The following is a 17,792-nucleotide window of genomic DNA, read 5'->3' as shown; positions in this document are numbered from 1 at the left end:
TGTGAGAGAGTGCTGATGGGGGGAGGGGACGGCGGGTAAACGCTGCTGTGAAGAGAGTGCTGGTGGGGGGAGGGGACAGCGGGTAGAGAGATGCTTTGAAGAGAGTGCTGGTGGGGGGAGGGGACGGCGGGTAAAGGCTGCTGTGAAGAGAGTGCTGGTGGGGGGAGGGGGCGGCGGGTAAAGGCTGCTGTGAAGAGAGTGCTGGTGGGGGGAGGGGACGGCGGGTAAAGGCTGCTGTGAAGAGAGTGCTGGTGGGGGGAGGGGACGGCGGGTAAAGGCTGCTGTGAAGAGAGTGCTGGTGGGGGGAGGGGGCGGCGGGTAAAGGCTGCTGTGAAGAGAGTGCTGGTGGGGGGAGGGGGCGGCGGGTAAAGGCTGCTGTGAAGAGAGTGCTGGTGGGGGGAGGGGACGGCGGGTAAAGGCTGCTGTGAAGAGAGTGCTGGTGGGGGGAGGGGACGGCGGGTAAAGGCTGCTGCTGGCCTCTCGTCGTGGCCGCACCTGGTGCAAGCAATGCTCGAGCAGGAAACGGAGCGGGCGGCCAGGCAGCACTAGCAGCGAGCCTGTTCGCGGACCAGAGGTGTGAAGAGACGCCGTTCACGCGTGGGGCTGGCTCGGCGGCAGCTGCAGCGGAGCCGATGGCGAGGGAGCCGGCCGAGTACCTAGGGACGAATCATGCATCATTTCACCAACGACTACTCCGTAGCCGGTGGCGAGGAGAGCCCGCCCGAGCGCACCGCAGAGTGCGGCATGACGCGCGGAGCAGCGCGCCTCCGCCGCCGCCCTCGGCCAGGGAAGGCGCGCCGAAGTACCATCGCACAATCAGCCCCGCCGTGGCGCAAAAGGCCCAGTGGAAGAGCACCTGGCGCGGCCAGCGGTGCGTTGTTCATAATGGGCCGTCCACATCGAGCTAAGGACGGAAGAGGGGGACCTCCATCGCCCACAGCGAGCCCCCAGATATGGGGAGATATGGGGAGATATGGGGAGATACGGAAGAGGGGGCCTCCATCGCCCACAGCGAGCCCAGATATGGGGAGATATGGGGAGATATGGGCCTCCATCGCCCACAGCGAGCCCAGATATGGGGAGATATGGGGAGATATGGGGAGATATGGGCCTCCATCGCCCACAGCGAGCCCAGATATGGGGAGATATGGGGAGATATGGGGAGATATGGGCCTCCATCGCCCACAGCGAGCCCAGATATGGGGAGATATGGGGAGATACGGGCCTCCATCGCCCACAGCGAGCCCAGGCTGTGCAGCAGAAACAGCCACTGCAGCCGCTCATCAGCGTGAAGGACGCCGCGCTCGACTCTGCCTATGAGGAAGTGTCTACGAAGTGTCTAGGAAGTGCCTAGGAAGTATCGAGGTCGTGCACTGGGTAGGCGTCCTACGAGGAAGTGTCTAGGAAGTGTCTAGGAACTGTCTAGGAAGTGTTGCCGGCCGAGGCGATGTAGAGGGAGACAGACAGCCATGCGGCGGCGAGCAGAGCGATGGCGCCTGTTCACAGCAGCGGGTCTGTGAAGAGACGCCGTTCACAGCCACGCGGCGGCGAGCAGAGCGATGGCGCCTGTTCACAGCAGCGGGTCTGTGAAGAGACGCCGTTCACAGCCACGCGGCGGCGAGCAGAGCGATGGCGCCTGTTCACAGCAGCGGGGGTGTGAAGAGACGCCGTTCACAGCCACGCGGCGGCGAGCAGAGCGATGGCGCCTGTTCACAGCAGCGGGTCTGTGAAGAGACGCCGTTCACAGCGACGCGGCGGCGGGCAGCGCGGTGGCGCAGGAGAGGAGAAGCGGGAGGACGAGGAGGGCTGGGAGCGATGCAATCGCCTCCGACGCCTCTCGCAACAGCCCGCCCGCCTGCAGCAGCCGCTGCTGCAGGCCGCAGGACAGGGCGACACCGACACCGACCGCGATGGCGGTGGCGATGGCGGCGAGAGCTGCCGCCATCTGCGCGTTTGTCGCAACCTGCAGAGAGCCCTGGAGGACCGGCATCTCCCCCGCCACCGACAAGCCCTGCAAGAAGGTAAGGTAAACTTCTCCACACACACGAGGTGGTGGGGCAAGGGGGGGGCGACCCTCGCATCTCCACGTCTAACGACAGGAGCCCCACGGCATTCAAAGTGCAAGGCCCAGTGCGCGTGGGTGAGCGGCGTGTGTGTGTGTGTGTGTGTGTGTGTGTGTGTGTGTGTGTGTGTGTGTGTGTGTGTGTGTGTGTGTGTGTGTGTGTGTGTGTGTGTGTGTGTGTGTGTGTGTGTGCGTGTGCCTGCAAGAAGCGGAACCAGAGGGCGGCGGCCAGCCTACAAGCAGAACACGCCAACCTCAGGGCACGAATGCGGTATTGTGCAGCGTCTTCAGAGCACGGGGTGAAGACAGTGAATACAGCGGAATGCGGGTGAATACAGCGGAATACGTGGTCCTCTCGGGCGCTGGTTGGGATACAAGAAGGCGTATTCCGCTTCTAGGGCCGCGAGCAGCAGCAGCGACGACACACACGCGGAGAGCGCGAGGAGGGCGAGCCTTATAATAATAGTAATAATAATAATAGTAATAATAATAATAATAATAAGAGCCTGGTGCCAAGTTAAGAGGCGAGTGGAGCACTCGTTAATTAATTAATTAATTAATAATTAATTAGCGCGAGGAGGGCGAGCCTGGTGCCAAGTTAAGAGGCGAGTGGAGGGTGCGTGGAGGACGCTCATTCGCAGAGCGCGAGGTGTGCGCAGGTTGTCCCTCTCCTCCCCGTCCTCTACCTCTTCTGTCTTTCTCTTATTGAGGGTCGCGCGCCGTCGAGACGGCGCCAGCGCGCGGACAGCCAACCCCCAGCCGGCGGCCAGCAGCGCGGCGGCGCACGCGGCGGCGGCGAGGAGCCAGCGAGCCTTGAGCATCCCCTCCAGGGTCGAGGGGAAGGCGTCCGTGTCGATTTGGGTGGCGACGAGCGCGTACAGCGACGCGGCGGACGGCACGCAGTTCTGCTGCAGGTGCGTGGTCGGGTAGGTGGTGGCGGGAATGGAGCGGCCGTTGGCGGTGGGGCACGAGATGAGCGAGCCGTTGTACCAGCGCACGTACTGCCCCGACACCTTCGGGCACTCCGCCGTGCACACCGTCGGCTCGCGGCGGCCATACGGCAGGCAGGCGAAAAAGACAAACGGCCGCTCGGCGATCGCCTCCGGGTAGCCCTCGCGCCGCAGCCCGCACAGCTGGTTGGTCACGTCCATGCCCGTCTCGAGCCGGCCGATGTCTCCCTCGCGCAGGGCGACGGCGGCGATGGCCGCCATCGCAACGAAGCAGAGCAGCAGCGCCACGAGCGCGCCGGTGTCGCGGCAGCGGCGGGGAGGCGCGAAGCCGTTGCGACCGAGCCACGGCTCGGTGCCGGCTCCGCGCACCAGAGGGTGGCGGAGGCTCTCGGACGGAGGCATCGAGGGGCGGCGACAGGGGGGAGAGGGGCGCCCAGCGTGCAGGAGGCGGTCGATGTCGTGTTGATGGCCTGCCTCGGAAAAAAATAACAAAGAAATTGTTCTCGCGAGGTTCTCGAGGTGGGAGAGAGAGAGAGAGAGAGAGAGAGAGAGAGAGAGAGAGAGAGAGAGTCTCTCTCTCTCTCTCTCGAGGTGGATATCCTTTGGCCGCGTTGGGTAGCGAGGATTGGTGTAACCCGAGCCACTCACAGATCACTCACCCGCTAGGGATTTTTCTCTTTTTTCCAAGATGAGTATTAATTCATTTTTAATTAATTAATCAGTAACTATACCACCCGCAGCACATCATATTCATCTAAAAGAAAAAAGAAAAAATCCACCCACGGAGGACCTCGCGCCGCGAGCGGCGCGAATTCTTTATCCTAGCACGCGCCAGTTCGCACCTGTGTCGAGCCTGTGTGCTAAAAAGAAAGAAAGAAAACACACAACCCAAGGGAGGGATGGGAGAACGGCACGCCGCCACCACACAGGGATTTTAAGGAGAGGAGTGTGGTGCGCTAGCCGTCGCCCACCCTGGGGAGTCTGCCTCTTCGTATCTCTTTTCGCAGTCTCTCGCCGCTTCTCGCTGCAACCTTCATGCCACCTCGCGGCCGTCCCACTCTCGTCGGTCTCTCCCTTGTCACTTCCTCCTCTGTCGCGTCGTTCTCTTCTGCCTCGTCCTGCGACGCCGCCGCCTGCCGGTCCCTTGTTCTCGCGGCTTCTTTCGCCTTGCGCAACTCCGTCCTCCTCGCGGCGTATCCTGGCCCCTCGAGTCTATCAAGCTCCCCTCGCGCAAGGACCACATTTCTGACTCCCACTCCGATCATTTGCCTACACGTCATGTTGTTGCTCAGGTCCACTCTCTCTTCGAACACTCGTGCCTCTACGGATGATGCCGGCGCTGGGGTCCCCTTCGGGTGCATCGTGACATCTGACAACTGAATTTCCACTGGTTCGTCCTCCCCCGAGTCATCTTCCCCGTCCTCCTTCCGCTCAGCTCTTCGCTCGGTACGTTCGGTGTGGCTCACCCTCCATGCCGTGAACATGCGCTTTATCCACCCTATATTCTTCTCTCGTTCCTCTGCCCTTGCCTTGGTCTTGTCGTTGTTTCGCACCCATGTCTGTATGGCAATCGAGGCTGCCTTCCCCACTACCTGAAGTTCACTCGTCACCTCTCCCGCGAGCTCCCTTCTCTTTCTTTCGGGTATGGAGTCCGTGAGTGCGGGTAGCGTGCATGCAATCACGGGTGCTATTTTGTCGTACTCCTCTTCGGCGAGCGCCCCAAATCTAGACCCTTTCGCCTTTAAGGAGGCTGCCCTCGCTCGTCTCAGGAATGTGGCGGTGTCTTTTGAGTCCGGCGCCTCCCGTTCAACTCTTGCTGTCGCCCTCGCTGTGTGTTTGTCGAGCTTCCGCATGAAGTGACGCGCCTCTTCCTTATTTCCAGCGCAGCTGCCGCTCAGTATGCCTGTGTGCTGTGAGAGAGAGTTGCTTTGTTTAAATTCTTTATCCGTCTGCGATGGCCGCGGTGCTCTCGCTCGCCGCCCTGCACCCGGTGCTCTCGCTCGCCGCCCTGCACCCGGCTTCGCCGCGTCATGAGAGCCGTGCCTACCGCTCGCCGCTCTTCTCTCGCCGCTCGGCCGTGCTCGCGCCGCTCGCCACGCTGCTCGCCTTGCCGCTCTCCGCTGTGCCTGCCTCAGCCCGCTCCTACAAGGGCGACGACCCGCTAACGCTGAGGCTACGGCAATCACGGGAGGAGCTTGCCGCCTGCGGCCCACTGCTCGAGCAGCGGCGGTGGGATGAGGTCCGCAAAGTCACGTCCGTGCTCCTCGCGGCGATGACCTTCAAGGGCTACACCGGCGAGTCGGTCAAGTCCCGGGCGGCGGCGTGGGCGGCGGCGGGAGACGCCGCCCGCTCCTCCTCGCTCCTCTCCAAGCGGACCGCGCTCATGCGTCGCATCTCTGCGCTCGAGAATGGCGCGCGGCCCGCGTCATGAGTTCACCATCCTGTGCATCATGCATTCCAGCTTGTGGTTGCATCTCCGTTTGTCGTGGCTGCATTTCCACTGTGGACCCCACAAGTGCCCACACATGGCTGTATTCCACTGCAGTGGAGACCCGAATCTTCCACTGCAGTCCCACGGCCTTCACGCCGAACACACCGCCCTCTCCCGCCCCACCGACGCCCACGTCCTGCCACAGCCTCTCTCGGCCTCTCCAGGCGTGTACGCGGCGCAGACCAACAAAAAGGAGCTGATGGTCACTGCGGAGCAGCTGCAGGCGAGACACGCAACGGAGATACACCCGAGATGTAGCCGAGATGCAGCAGCGGTGCCCCCTCCCACGCTCCTGTCTCACACACACCGCGCTCACACCGCTCTGAGCCCACGCGCACCGGGCCTTGCACTTTGAATGCCGCGGGGCTCCTGTAGACGTGGAGTCGCGAGGGTACCTAACCTTCCCTCCTCTCTTCCCGCAGGCGGAGCTCACCGGAGCCGTCTCCGAGCTCGACGCGCTGCTGCCAGAGATGGGGAGCGACGCCCACCGCCGCAGCCTGGCCGCCCCGCTGCACCTGTCCTTTCGTCCAGAGCCCGTTCGCCGCTCGCAGGTGCGACAGCTGGGTCGTCGCCGGCGTGTGCGAGATCCTGCCACAGAGCAAGAGCCTCGGCGACCTCGTCGGGAGGTACACCTTCTGATGATCTGATGAGAGATATCGAGAGGGTGTGGCGCTGGGCCCGTATACATGAATATACAGCCCAACAATGGTAGAGAAGAGAGGAAAGTAGGGCTCGAGCTGTGTGGGACGGACTGTTATTATGGTGGCAGCAACACGCCTGTGAACACTGTCTCACGGCAAAAATCACTCAAAAGCGCAGAGACAGACACAACCAGACATCGCGCGACGCGAGACAGACACAACACCCGAGTCAGAGTCAGTGGGAGTGGGAGAGTGAAAGATGGCCCCACTCCAAAAGAGCGCTAGCTAACGAATTACCTAGAACCAACTACCTAAAGACTTAAAGGCATCACACTACAAGGAACGCGGCTGAGCTGACCCCCTGTAGGGGGCGCCTCGGTGAACCAGGGACTAGGATCTCGCGCAGACGACACAGGGCGTGCTGCGCCCCGCGCGATCCCTGGCACGGAGGAGGCTGAGCCGCCGAACTTAGGATGCCTGCAGAAGGCTGGCGAAAGCCGGCGACCCACGCCCACAACTCATATCCTACAACAAGCCACCATGCCCCGATAGAGCCCCACCACCCCACCCCCAGGCAATGTAGTGCACATGTCTAGTCCAGAGAGGACAGGGGGGGGGGGGGGTAGGGGATAACACTGTGCCGAGTATTTTGGGTCAAAGCAATTTTTTTCTGATGCCTTTTGCACTCTCTTTGAAATTGAATGCCGTGCCTGCTCTCTCCTGGTCCTGCCCGTGTGCCTGTCCGGCGGGGTGTGGAGATGCGAGGGATACCCACCACTTTGTAATTGAGTGTGTGGAGAAATTACCTTACCTTGCCTTCTGATGAGAGATGTCGAGAGTGTGTGGCGCTGGGCCCGTATGCGGGAAGCCCCGGGGGCACTCTTATGGCTTGCTTAAATCTTTCGATCTTAACACTCAAGCGTTAAGGTTAGGCGCAAAGCGGCGTGTTTCTGAGAGAGATTTTTATTTGTTTTGTTTCTGTTGTTTTTGTAACATGAACAGTTTTTTTCTACCTCCGATCACGTGGGGCCTACATGATATCTAGCCATGTCTTGCCGCCCCGCAGACCAGACGCAGAGCCCAGTGCCCGGCCCTGGCAGTCTCGCGCGCGCGTGAACAGGGCTCCAGGCCCCAAATGACGAGTGAGTGTTAGAGTTGTTTGTGTTGTCAGACTGATGTTTATGGTGGTTTAAAGTTTGCGCCGGGGGGGGGGGGGGGACAGCTTTGCGACGGTTTTGGGGATCCTGCCGACGCGCTACAGTTGTAGCCCCACTGCACATAAGATGCCCTGTTCACGCGACTTCAGTGTCGTGCGAAAAAAGAAATTTTCGCCCACAAGCAGCTGCGCAAAAAGAAATTGTGGCCTTCGTCGCACGAGGCCGAGGAGAGCGATGAGTCAGAGCGGATGAAGCGACAGGAGAGAGAACGACGAGAGTGAGACGACCGCGAGGCGGCATGAAGGTGCGAGAAAATTGGCGAGAGACTGCGAAGAGAGATAGGTAGGAAGAGGCAGACAGACGCCCAACCCCCGACGTCAGCTAAATCCCAGCTACCTCCCACCTCTGGGTAGAGGTCGACCTTGCCGTGACGCGGTTCCTCGCTTGCAAACGACTGCCCGATAATGCCGTGCGGGAGGTCGCGCGCGGCAGCGAGCTTCGAAGCACTGAAGGAGACGTCGAGCCGGTGCTTTGGACCTGCCGCCCAGCCGTAAACGTGGTTGCCACGCACAGTGATGTTCCAGCCGCGTAGCGCGAAATTTGCGCTCGAGTAACCCATCTTCACGGAGAGCTCTTCGCACGCCTTGTGACCTAAAGGTGCACGGAGGGGACTCTCGTTGCCCCACTCAAGGCCTAACGTTGGTGTCGGCTTGCCCACTCAGCACTCTCCCTGCTCTCTCTCTTTGTCATGCCGCCTGCGAGGCCAAAGATGAAGCGACGGACGCCGCACGTGCCGTTGACAACATCCCATCCCGAGTTAAATGGGTTCAGACGAGACCCCCAAAAGGAGACGGTTGCAGTCTTGCGCTTGTTGCCTCCGACGCGAGCCATGAGGTGCGCCTCGGTGATGAAGCTCCCATCCACCTCGAGGCGTCCTCCGTTGAGACGAAACGTAGCCTCCTCAATGCGGACGTTGAGGGCGATGCCGGGTGCCGACAGAAAGTTGTAGAGGTGGTCTGCACATACACAAGGCGCGTGTACCTCTGTCAGCTCTTCTTGGGTGGTGGCAGGACTGTGTGCGTGGCAGTGAGGGCGGCAGTAAGGGTAGGTAAGCGGCAGCTGGTACCGTTTTGACCGCGGAAGTCAGCGCGCCCTCCGTGCGCAAAGGAGAGGTGTGGGTCCTGAGACGCGTCGGAGGAGATGGGGCACTGCGCCAGCGATATCGCCAGACTGGCAACGAGCATTACTGCGACGACGCCGTCGAGTGCGAGTAGTAGCAGACGTGTGCCAAGACGGCGCTACGAGCTCGCGTGCAACTTTTCGGCATCTCATTCACCATCGGATCGGCCTCGCGGGCCAGGCGGCACTACTGGAGGCGCTCGAGGCGAAGCACAGGCCGCAGCCGGGGCACGCGATAGCGGTGGCGCAGATGAACTTGCTTCCCTGGTCGTACCCGCTCGTGCACGCGTGGGGGCGAGGCTGGCGCCGTGTGGCCGAGAGCGGCCGAGTCACCATATGAGGCACACCTTATTTGAAACAGACAACCCAAGGGAGGGGTTGGGTGGCTTCAAAAACAAGAAAGTTGAAGAGCTAGCCGCAAGATGCCAAAACCAGGGAGAGTTTTCAGTCAAGTTGCCATTTGTAAGCTACGCGTTGCAGCAAAATGAGTTGGAAGGTGTGTGGAACTGTGCTGGCCCTCGCCACCCGAGCTGGAGATGCGGAAAGGGGTAGACGAGTCTACCGCGGTCTAGTGTGTGTGTGTGTGTGTGTGACCGCGGTCTACCAAGTCTACCGGTAGACTGCAGTCGTAGGTTCATTACGGTCTACCGGTAGACTCGTCTACCAAATGGTCTACCGTCTACCCGGTCTACCGGCAGACGGTAGACGGGCCACCCCTCAGTATTTTCTTTGGGGTCTTGTGGGCACCCTACGCAGCTACGCTCGCGATCCGCCACCTGTGGGCGGTCACCGGGGTGGGAGGCGGTCAAGCTCGCGACGGGGTGGATCTGGTGCTTCTAGTATTACTGGTGGGCTGGGTGTGCAGCAGCAGCGCTCAAAAAGAGGCAAAAAAAGCGGCGGCTGTTTTCAGTCTCTACCTTCTCGACGCCTCGTGCTCGGCCCGGCCGAAAAGCTGGCTGGTGGTCTCGCGCGCGGCGCGTCGGCGCGGCTCCGACTGGTCGGGCACCTCCGCTGGGTCCATCGGCACGAGGCCCGCCCCGTCGGGCAGCCCCGCGAGCGCATGATGCCCCCCACCGAGAGGCGCTGACGCCCCACCGAGATCCCGCTGGTTTGGCAGGAAAAAACAGCAGGCGCGAAGGGGGGGGGTGAGCCTCGGTACCCTAGACGTAGCGTAGTGTTATGGGGTTGTCAGGGGGCTGAACCGAAACTACACACTACAGCAAACTCGTACACAGGGAAGGGGGGCGCCCGGGGCGGGAGATGACGGATGCCGCGTGACTGCAGCCCGTGAGCAGTGAGGAGAAAATGACTGTGCACTCCACAAATGTCGGCGCTCCGCAAGTGCCACCAAATATATTTCTGTTCCGATAACCTTTGAGTGTGACACTCGTACAACCCACCGATCGACGACAGGCTTACACACGATTCACTCTTGTCCTTGTTGCCTCGCTGAACTCTCTCCGACGATGGCAAGCGGAGTGAGCGGCGGCGGCGCGTCGCGACCGCCGCCGTGCCGTCCTCCCGCGGGGCGGGGGCATGCGCAGAGAGGCGGTATGCGGAGGGCGCTGGTAGGGGTAGCTACGAAGGGGTGTGTGTGTGTGTGCAAAGAGGTGGGTGGGGGGGGGGGGGGGGGCTCCGGGGCCCCCAGGGGGAGGGGGAAGGGGGGGGGCAAGGAGTTTTTCCTTCACCGCCACCCTCTCCCGCCCGGCAGCCAACCCGCTATGACTTCCCTCCGCCCGCCGCCAGCAGGTGCGAGCGGAGGAAGTCGCGCAGCGCGCGCGGCTCCCCGGCGGCGAGCAGGGCGGCGTACTCGTCGCAAAAGGCGGGCGAGCACTGCAGCTGCTGCGGCAGGTAGACGTCGTGCAAGTGCGCCGCAAAGGGACGGCCGAGCTTGGCCAGCATCGCAACCTGCACAGTTGCCAGTTTGACTGATATTGACTTGTTATTCTGGCAATTCTCACTCTTGGCCGAGCTTGGCCAGCATCGCAACCTGCAGCGCCGCGACCGCCTCGAGCAGCTGCAGCGCCGCGGCGTCGGCGAGCCGGAAGTGGGGCTGCGAGAGCGCGCCGAAGCAGGCGGGCAGCATCCGCTCGCGGATGTACGTGTCGAACGTCTCGTCCGCCCCGCCGAGGTGCTCGACCAGCTTCTGGAGGACCGCGAAGCACTGCCGCTGCAGCGTCAGATCGGGGCCCTCGACGCACCCCTGCAGCAGCCGCCCCAGCGCCGCGTCGAGCAGCGGCAGGTTGTTGGCGTCGCACAGCACGGCGGCGAGGTCACAGTGGACCAGCGAGTGGAGGAAGGTGAAGTAGCCGCGCAGCAGCGCGTGCCTTTCCCGCGCCCCCTCCGACATGGACGCGCGACCGCCGCCGCCCACCTCGGCCGCCACCGCCCCCTCCAGCGCGGCCAGCTGCGCAAAGACAGCCGCGGACAGCGCCGCGACCACCGGGGACACGGACGCCGCGACGCTCCCCTTGAACTTGAGGACGATCTGGTTGACCAGCGCGACGGCGGCGGCGATCTCCTTCGCATCCGACGCGCGCAGAAGGTGCGGCAGCGCCGGCTGCAGCGCGCCGAGCACGTCGAGGGCGAACGTCTCGACCATCCGGTGCAAGAGAGTCACCTATTATAATCACTAATACTATTAGTATCATCGTATTATACTCATCATCATTGTTCTTAGTATTCTTATTATCATTATCATTATCATTATTGTTATTCTTAGGATAGTCACCGTCTTTGCGCGGACTTCGCCGCTCGAGCCGAGAGGGCCGAGGGAGGCGAGGCAGAGCTGGATCGCAGCCTACTCGATGCGAGCTGAGCAGTGATTTCTTCATCACTCGGCGTGCGAGGCAGAGCTGGATCGCCGCCGTGAACGCGTCGCGCGTCCCCGCGTGCGCCAGCGACGAGAAGCCCTTCGACACTGCCGCGATGACCGCGATGCGGTGCGCCGCCTAGCACACCGCACACTCGCGAGTCTCGACTCCGGTGTGGGTTCGGTCCTGTGGCAGTAGGGTGGTGCGTCGCCTCCATCGCCCTCCGCTCCTCCGCCTCGACGGCGCTCCCGTCCTGCCGGCAGAGCGACGGCGCGGCGGCGGCGGCGGCGGCGGCGGCGGGAGGCGGCGCTGTCTGACAGAGCGCCTGTGGGGAAGTGAACAGGCGGGTGTGCAGCCGTGAAGGAAGCCGTGCGGGGGGGCGCCGGAGTGAGGCAGCCTGGAGTTGGGTTGGGAGGGGGGGGGAGGAGCGGGAGAGAGCTCTAGTCCATTGCCAAATACTGTTGATTCGCGGTAAACTATGAAGGGGCGGGAAGGCTCCGCCACCGCTGCTGCTACGACGTACTCCTACTAGTCCCTACATCGAAGTCGCCTGCAGCTGGTTCATCGGCAAGGCTAGCAGCTCGGAGAGCTTGGCCGCTGCCGCCGCCGCCTGCTCCTCGGAGGCGAGGCCCGAGCCGAGCAGCAGCCCGCACGCCTCCGCAAGCAGTCACTCAGTGATCAGTAGCCGGCAGTCGTGAGGTGTCGCTGTGATAGTCGTGAGGTGTCGCTGTGGACGGCAGCAGCCCGCAGCTCTTCATCTCGGAGACACCTCGGCTACACCTCGGCAACACCGCGGCTAAATCTCGGCTAAATCTCGCCTCGTACAAGCACAGCTCCTCCGCGTCGCTCAGCACCGGCTCCCCGCCTGCGGGAAGCTTCCGAGAAGGTTCGCGCCCATGCCCCCCGCCGCCACCGCCAGTTTCAGTGGCCGCCGCGCCGTCCGCCCCGTTGCCGCCTCCGCCGCCGCCGTCGCGCAAAGAGCGCGGCGCGGGCTGCCGCTGCAGCGTGTCGACGAGCGAGGCTGCGATCTCGAGCTGAGTCGCCTAGGGTTCGGGTGCCGTGGGGGTAGGGGATTGGTTCGGGTACCGTGGGGGCAGGGGAGGCGAGGGAAGAGTCGCCGTCGCCGACTTGAGCGTCTGCTTGACGAAACGGAGCAGCAGCTGGCACGCGCGGGACCGAAGCGCCTGCCGACGTCGAGGAAGGTTCGAGGAACGTTCGAGGAACGTTCGAGGAACGCTGGAGGAAGAGACTCAGGGAAGGTTTGAGGAAAGCTCGGCCGCCCCTCGGCTGCGCCTCGGCTGTGCTTCGGCTGCGCCTCGGCTGCACCTCGGCTACGCCTCGGCTGCACCTCGGCTGCACCTCGGCCATATCTCGGCGGAAAGAGAGTGAAGGGGGGGCTGCTGCTGCGACCGGATGCCGACAATCTCCCCACATCTCCCCACATCTCCCCACATCCCCCCACTTCTCGCCTGCTGCGGCGACCGGATGCCGACATATCTCCCCACATCTCCCCACATCTCCCCAGATCTCGCCTGCTGCTGCGACCGGATGCCGACATATCTCCCCACATCTCCCCACATCTCCCCACATCTCCCCAGATCTCGCCTGCTGCGGCGACCGGATGCCGCGCGCGCCGAGGAAGGAGCGCAGCGTGTCGGGCAGCAGCGCCGGCTGCTGCAGGAAGAAGCGGTAGTACCGCACCACGATCTCGAGGTACTGGAGCGAGACGGCGGCGTGCGGGTGCGACGCGGCAGACCTACAAGCAGAACACGCCAACCTCAGGGCGGGAGTAAAGTATTCTGCAGCGTCTTCAGACCACGGCGTGAGTACAACGGAGAAGAAGAGAGCGGAGTACGCCTCCTCTCGGGTGCTAGTTGGAGTACAAGACTCCATATGTCAGCGTCTAGGCCGGCAGACGAGGAGAGCAGGGCGAGCATCAGCTCCCCGAACGGCCCGCCCTTCTCGCGCGTGGTCGCCTAGGGTTCGGGTACCGTGGGGGGTGGGGGGGGATGGGTGCGGTACCGTGGGGGTAGGGGAGGCGATCTCGCGCGTGGCCGCCTCGGGCAGCCCCTCCCCCAGCAAGTACAGCAGCCACAGCGCAACCTCGACGTGAGACCACTGGACGCCCTCTGGCCGCTCCGCGTCGCTGGCGCCGAGCACCGACTGTAAAGTCGACTTGACAAACGCGCACGCGAGGGACGGGTGCACGCGCGCGGCGGAGCGGAACAGCGTCGACACCTACCGCAACGGATCGCTCCTCCTCAGCTGGCTGGTTGAGCGGCGCGAAGCGGAGCAGCAGCGGCGGCTCTGCTGCCTCGCGGCGATAGTCTAGGAAAGGTCTAGGAAAGGTCTAGGAAAGGTCTAGGAAAGGTCTGCTGCCTCGCGGCGGTAGTCTGCAAAGCTATACTATTCACAGCTATACTATTCACAGCTGTACTATTCTGCTGCCTCGCGGCGGTAGTCTGCAAAGCTGGTCTCGTCGTATCTCCCCATATCTCCCCATATCTCCCCATACCTCTCTGCGGTAGTCCGCAAAGCTGGTCTCGTCGTCGTCTGGGTCCTACTCAGTGGAGACATGGACCACTTCATCGACGCATGCATGCACTCACCCGGCCGGCCTCGCCGTGCCCCGGCTCCTCCGACGGCAAGCCCGCCGCGCCTACGAGCTGAACACGCCAACCATGAGGGCACCCGCGGGGCGGGGAGGCGGTACCGAGCCGAGGGCGGCGTGAGGGCGGGTTCGGGTACCGTGGGGTAGGGGAGGGTGGGTTCGGGTACCGTGGGGTAGGGGAGGGTGGGTTCGGGTACCGCGGGGTAGGGGAGGGTCCCGCGTGCCGAGCCGCGTATTCTGAGCAGCGCGGGAACACACGAGCTAATACCCTACCCCCACGGTACCCGTACCCTAGGCCATTTCGGAGCAGCGCGGGAACACACGAGCTATGAGTGCAGTGCATGCGCGGCGGAGGACAATGAAAGACGTGTCCTGCCGAGCGATACGTGTCCTGCCGAGCGATACGTGTCCTACCGAGCGATACGTGTCCTGCCGAGCGCGAGTTGCAAAGACAAAGGAATGCGCATTCCCCCTTCTAGCGCCTCCGCGCCGTCGGGATGCACCGACCGGCGAGCGAGCTGGACGAGCAGCTGCTGCAGGTGCGCCTCGTGCTGCGCGATGGCGCTCGCCGCCGGGAGCAGCTTGCGAAGCCTGAGCGCTGAGTACGCCAACCTCAGGGCGGGGGGACGGTGTTGTGCAGCGGCTTCAGAGCACCGCGTGAGTACGGCGGAATATGGGTGAGTGCAGCGGAATACGTGGCCCTCTCGGGCGCTGGTTGGAGTACAAGACTACGTATTCTGCTTCTAGGGGTGCGAAGCCGGCCGAGGTACGCGTGCAGGAAGGGCATCGTGCTCGACGACACCTCGAGCCCGTCGGAGGCGAGCGCCTGAGGAGAGGAGTGGAGGAACGAGCACACTCAGCGAAGGGCGCATGCACCGCTAGCCTGCGAGCTTTGTCCGAGGCGAGCGCCGCCAGCAGCAGCGGCATCGACGCGCGAAGCAGATCGGCCGCTCCCTCGCCCGCCGCCTCGCCGCCGCGCTGGGAGAGCCTGTCCCAGGCCTCGAGATGTGGGGAGATGTGGGGGAGATGTGGGGGGAGATGTGGGGGAGATGTGGGGAGATAGATAGGGAGCCTGTCCCAGGCCTCGAGATGTGGGGGAGATGTGGGGAGATGTGGGGGAGATGTGGGGGAGATGTGGGGGAGATAGATAGGGAGCCTGTCCCAGGCCTCGAGATGTGGGGGAGATGTGGGGAGATGTGGGGGAGATGTGGGGGAGATGTGGGGGAGATCTGGGGAGATAGACAGGGAGCCTGTCCCAGACGTCAAGAAGCTCGAGCGAGCACTGCGCGACCAGCGCGGCGAACGGCTCCGTCAGCGGCCGTCCCCGCGCCACCATCCCCTGGAGCAGCCATTCAGAGCGCCAGTGGGCCAGGGGGGGAGGCAGGGGGGGGGGGGGGGGTTGCGTCCCCGCGCGACCATCGCCTCGTGCGCGGCGCTGGGATCTGGGTGAGATCTGGGTGAGATCTGGGTGAGATCTGGGGAGATCTGGGGAGATCTGGGGGAGATCTGGGGATATTGGGGGAGATTTGGGGAGATCTGGGTGAGATCTGGGCGAGATCTGGGTGAGATCTGGGTGAGATCTGGGTGAGATCTGGGTGAGATCTGGGTGAGATCTGGGGAGATCTGGGGGAGATCGCCTCGTGCGCGGCGCTGAGCATCTCGACGGCGCGGATCGACTGCAGGTGCTGCAGCTTTGGCGCCGGCTCCATCCGCTTCTCGACCACCGCGCGCAAGCAGTGGCACGCGCCTTGACAGTAATTAATAGGTAATTCATTAATTACTTAGGCAGTGTGTCGCAGGCCGTGGCACGCGCCCTCGTGTAGAGGTGGCTGCTGCAGCAACGACGCGTACAGCGCCAGGAAGCGGGGCGAACCTGCGTGAGGAAGACGCAAGCCTCAGCGCGGGAGGACGGCGGTACTTGTGCAGTGTCCTTCAGTGCGCCGCGTGGACACGAGCGGGTGCGGATGCAGCGAATACCACTCTCACCCCGCGTCCTCTCGGGCGCTGCTTTGGAAAGCAGGATGACAAGAGCGTACATCTTCCCGCTTCTAGCGGCGCGGGCCGAGCAAGCCGATGTCCACCCAGACGGTGTAGTGCGCCGCGATGCCGAGCGCCTTGGGTGGAGGAGGCGGGAGGTGAGGAGGGGGAGGGTGGGGGTGGGGGATGATGCGCCTTCTCGGCCCACGGGGGCGGCGCACAACAACAATAATAATAATAATAATAATAATAATAATAATAATAATAATAATAATAATAGATGCGCCTTCTCGGCCCACGGGGGCGGCGCAACCCCCTCGCCGAGCGGCAGCTGCGCGAGCAGCGAGTAGAGGGCCTAGCATTAATTAACTAGGCTTCACCATCCACTAGTATTACCTATCAGCGAGCAGCGAGTCGAGGGCCTAGCATTAATTAACTCGGCTTCACCATCCACTAGTATTAGCTATCAGCGAGCGGCGAGTCGAGGGCCTCGACGACGCGCGAGACGCACTGCTCCCGCATCGCGTCCTTGACGCGAGAGGCCGCCTGGTGGACAGATATGGGGAGATATGGGGAGATATGGAGGCCGTCTGGTGGACTGATCGACAGCCACTCAGCCCCTCTAGCTCATTCCTCTTAATTAATAATGAACCGCGTCCTTGACGCGGGAGGCCGCCTGCGCGTCCGAAACCTCCGAGGAGATATGGGGAGATATGGGGAGATATGGGGAGATATGGAGGCCGCCTGCGCGTCGAAAGTCGAAACCTCCGAGGAGATATGGGGAGATATGGGGAGATATGGGGAGATATGGAGGCCGCCTGCGCGTCGAAAGTCGAAACCTCCGAGGAGATATGGGGAGATATGGGGAGATATGGGGAGATATGGAGGCCGCCTGCGCGTCGAAAGTCGAAACCTCCGAGGAGATATGGGGAGATATGGGGAGATATGGGGAGATATGGAGGCCGCCTGCGCGTCGAAAGTCGAAACCTCCGGAGAGATATGGGGAGATATGGGGAGATATGGGGAGATCTGGAGGCCGCCTGCGCGTCGAAAGTCGAAACCTCCGGAGAGACGATGTCCTCGTGCACAGTCTGGAGCAGGCGCAGGAGCAAGCAATGAGTCATTACTTCACTTACTGATCCCTCATCTATTAATTACGTGTTGGCCTGGAGCAGGCGCAGGGACAAGGAATCACTCAACAACTGACTCTAACTGAATGACTGAATCATTAACCAAGTGTTGGCCTGGAGCACGCGCAGGAACAAGTCCACCGCAGAGGCCCCGAGCGGCAGCGAGGCGAGCAGAGCCTGGCCAGACCCAACCAAGGGGATAAGTAGCGACGTATCATGCATCTGCTTCAGAGCGGCACGGGGGCGGAGGACTAATCATTCATCCGCGGCAGGAGGGGGGGCGGAGCGGAGCCTCGAACGGCGTCGGCCACCTCACGGGGTACTCCGCCCGCATCAGCGCGACGTACAGCTGCGAGAACTTGTTTCGGACATACGGCGGCGTGGTGTCGCTGTCCGAGGAAGAGGCGAGGCTGGCGACGTACGCCTGAGATGGGGAGGCGGTGGGGAGGTATTGGGAGATATGGGGAGATGGTGGGGAGATGGTGGGGAGATATGGGGAGATATCGGGAGATGGTGGGGAGATGTGGGGAGATATGGGGAGATGGTGGGAGATATGTCCGAGGAAGAGGCGCGCCTCCGCCCACCACTCTCCCCCAGATCTCCCCCAGATCTCCCCCAGATCTCCCCCAGATCTCCCCCAGATCTCCCCCAGATCTCCCCCAGATCTCCCCCAGATCTCCCCCAGATCTCCCCCAGATCTCCCCTAGATCTCGACGCGCCTCGAGAGAAGAGCGAACGCTCGCCTTTGCGGCTTCGCCGAGCTGCGCAAACCTGCCGCCCT

The 17,792-nt window shown here is 62.8% G+C and overlaps 5 protein-coding genes across 5 annotated transcripts in view; 1 reads left to right on the top strand and 4 right to left on the bottom strand.

Annotated features, from left to right (window-relative positions):
* Positions 1 to 3,414, bottom strand: part of EMIHUDRAFT_458981 (hypothetical protein) — a gene marked incomplete at its 5' end in the record, with an annotated part of 6,306 nt that extends 2,892 nt beyond the window's left edge. The window contains 2 exons of the mRNA XM_005769896.1: positions 1,799 to 2,011; positions 2,749 to 3,414. Of these exons, the coding sequence (XP_005769953.1) occupies positions 1,799 to 2,011; positions 2,749 to 3,414 (879 nt within the window). The remainder of the gene's footprint in view (positions 1 to 1,798; positions 2,012 to 2,748) is intronic.
* Positions 3,415 to 4,966: 1,552 nt separating this feature from the next.
* Positions 4,967 to 6,201, top strand: EMIHUDRAFT_470281 (hypothetical protein; the record flags this gene model as incomplete). The annotated part of the gene is made up of 3 exons (XM_005769895.1): positions 4,967 to 5,314; positions 5,926 to 6,020; positions 6,055 to 6,201. The coding sequence occupies 3 exons, from the start codon at positions 4,967 to 4,969 to the stop codon at positions 6,140 to 6,142; spliced, it is 531 nt and encodes a 176-aa protein (XP_005769952.1). The 3' UTR covers positions 6,143 to 6,201.
* A 3,998-nt stretch (positions 6,202 to 10,199) lies between these two features.
* On the bottom strand, positions 10,200 to 11,082 carry EMIHUDRAFT_244073 (hypothetical protein; the record flags this gene model as incomplete). The annotated part of the gene is made up of 2 exons (XM_005769894.1): positions 10,200 to 10,388; positions 10,471 to 11,082. The coding sequence occupies 2 exons, from the start codon at positions 11,080 to 11,082 to the stop codon at positions 10,200 to 10,202; spliced, it is 801 nt and encodes a 266-aa protein (XP_005769951.1).
* Positions 11,083 to 11,828: 746 nt separating this feature from the next.
* EMIHUDRAFT_458979 (hypothetical protein) lies at positions 11,829 to 15,726 on the bottom strand (the record flags this gene model as incomplete). The annotated part of the gene is made up of 14 exons (XM_005769893.1): positions 15,718 to 15,726; positions 15,542 to 15,651; positions 15,155 to 15,243; positions 14,814 to 14,892; positions 14,663 to 14,730; positions 14,408 to 14,495; positions 14,291 to 14,333; positions 13,903 to 13,952; positions 13,809 to 13,853; positions 13,352 to 13,531; positions 13,211 to 13,269; positions 12,912 to 13,049; positions 12,470 to 12,542; positions 11,829 to 11,948 (listed from the first exon to the last, which is right to left on the bottom strand). The coding sequence occupies exons 2-14, from the start codon at positions 15,611 to 15,613 to the stop codon at positions 11,829 to 11,831; spliced, it is 1,104 nt and encodes a 367-aa protein (XP_005769950.1). The 5' UTR covers positions 15,614 to 15,651; positions 15,718 to 15,726.
* Positions 15,727 to 15,955: 229 nt separating this feature from the next.
* The window catches only part of EMIHUDRAFT_458978 (hypothetical protein), a gene marked incomplete at both ends in the record, with an annotated part of 3,372 nt that continues 1,535 nt past the window's right edge, over positions 15,956 to 17,792 (bottom strand). Inside the window, 6 exons of the mRNA XM_005769892.1 lie at positions 15,956 to 16,018; positions 16,168 to 16,236; positions 16,371 to 16,430; positions 16,925 to 16,972; positions 17,126 to 17,188; positions 17,304 to 17,435. Coding sequence (XP_005769949.1) covers positions 15,956 to 16,018; positions 16,168 to 16,236; positions 16,371 to 16,430; positions 16,925 to 16,972; positions 17,126 to 17,188; positions 17,304 to 17,435 — 435 coding nt within the window. The remainder of the gene's footprint in view (positions 16,019 to 16,167; positions 16,237 to 16,370; positions 16,431 to 16,924; positions 16,973 to 17,125; positions 17,189 to 17,303; positions 17,436 to 17,792) is intronic.

The sequence above is a fragment of the Emiliania huxleyi genome (assembly GCF_000372725.1).
Source record: "Emiliania huxleyi CCMP1516 unplaced genomic scaffold EMIHUscaffold_408, whole genome shotgun sequence".
In the NCBI taxonomy this organism is placed as follows: Eukaryota; Haptophyta; order Isochrysidales; family Noelaerhabdaceae; genus Emiliania; species Emiliania huxleyi.
This window is presented reverse-complemented; position numbering and strand designations above follow the sequence as displayed.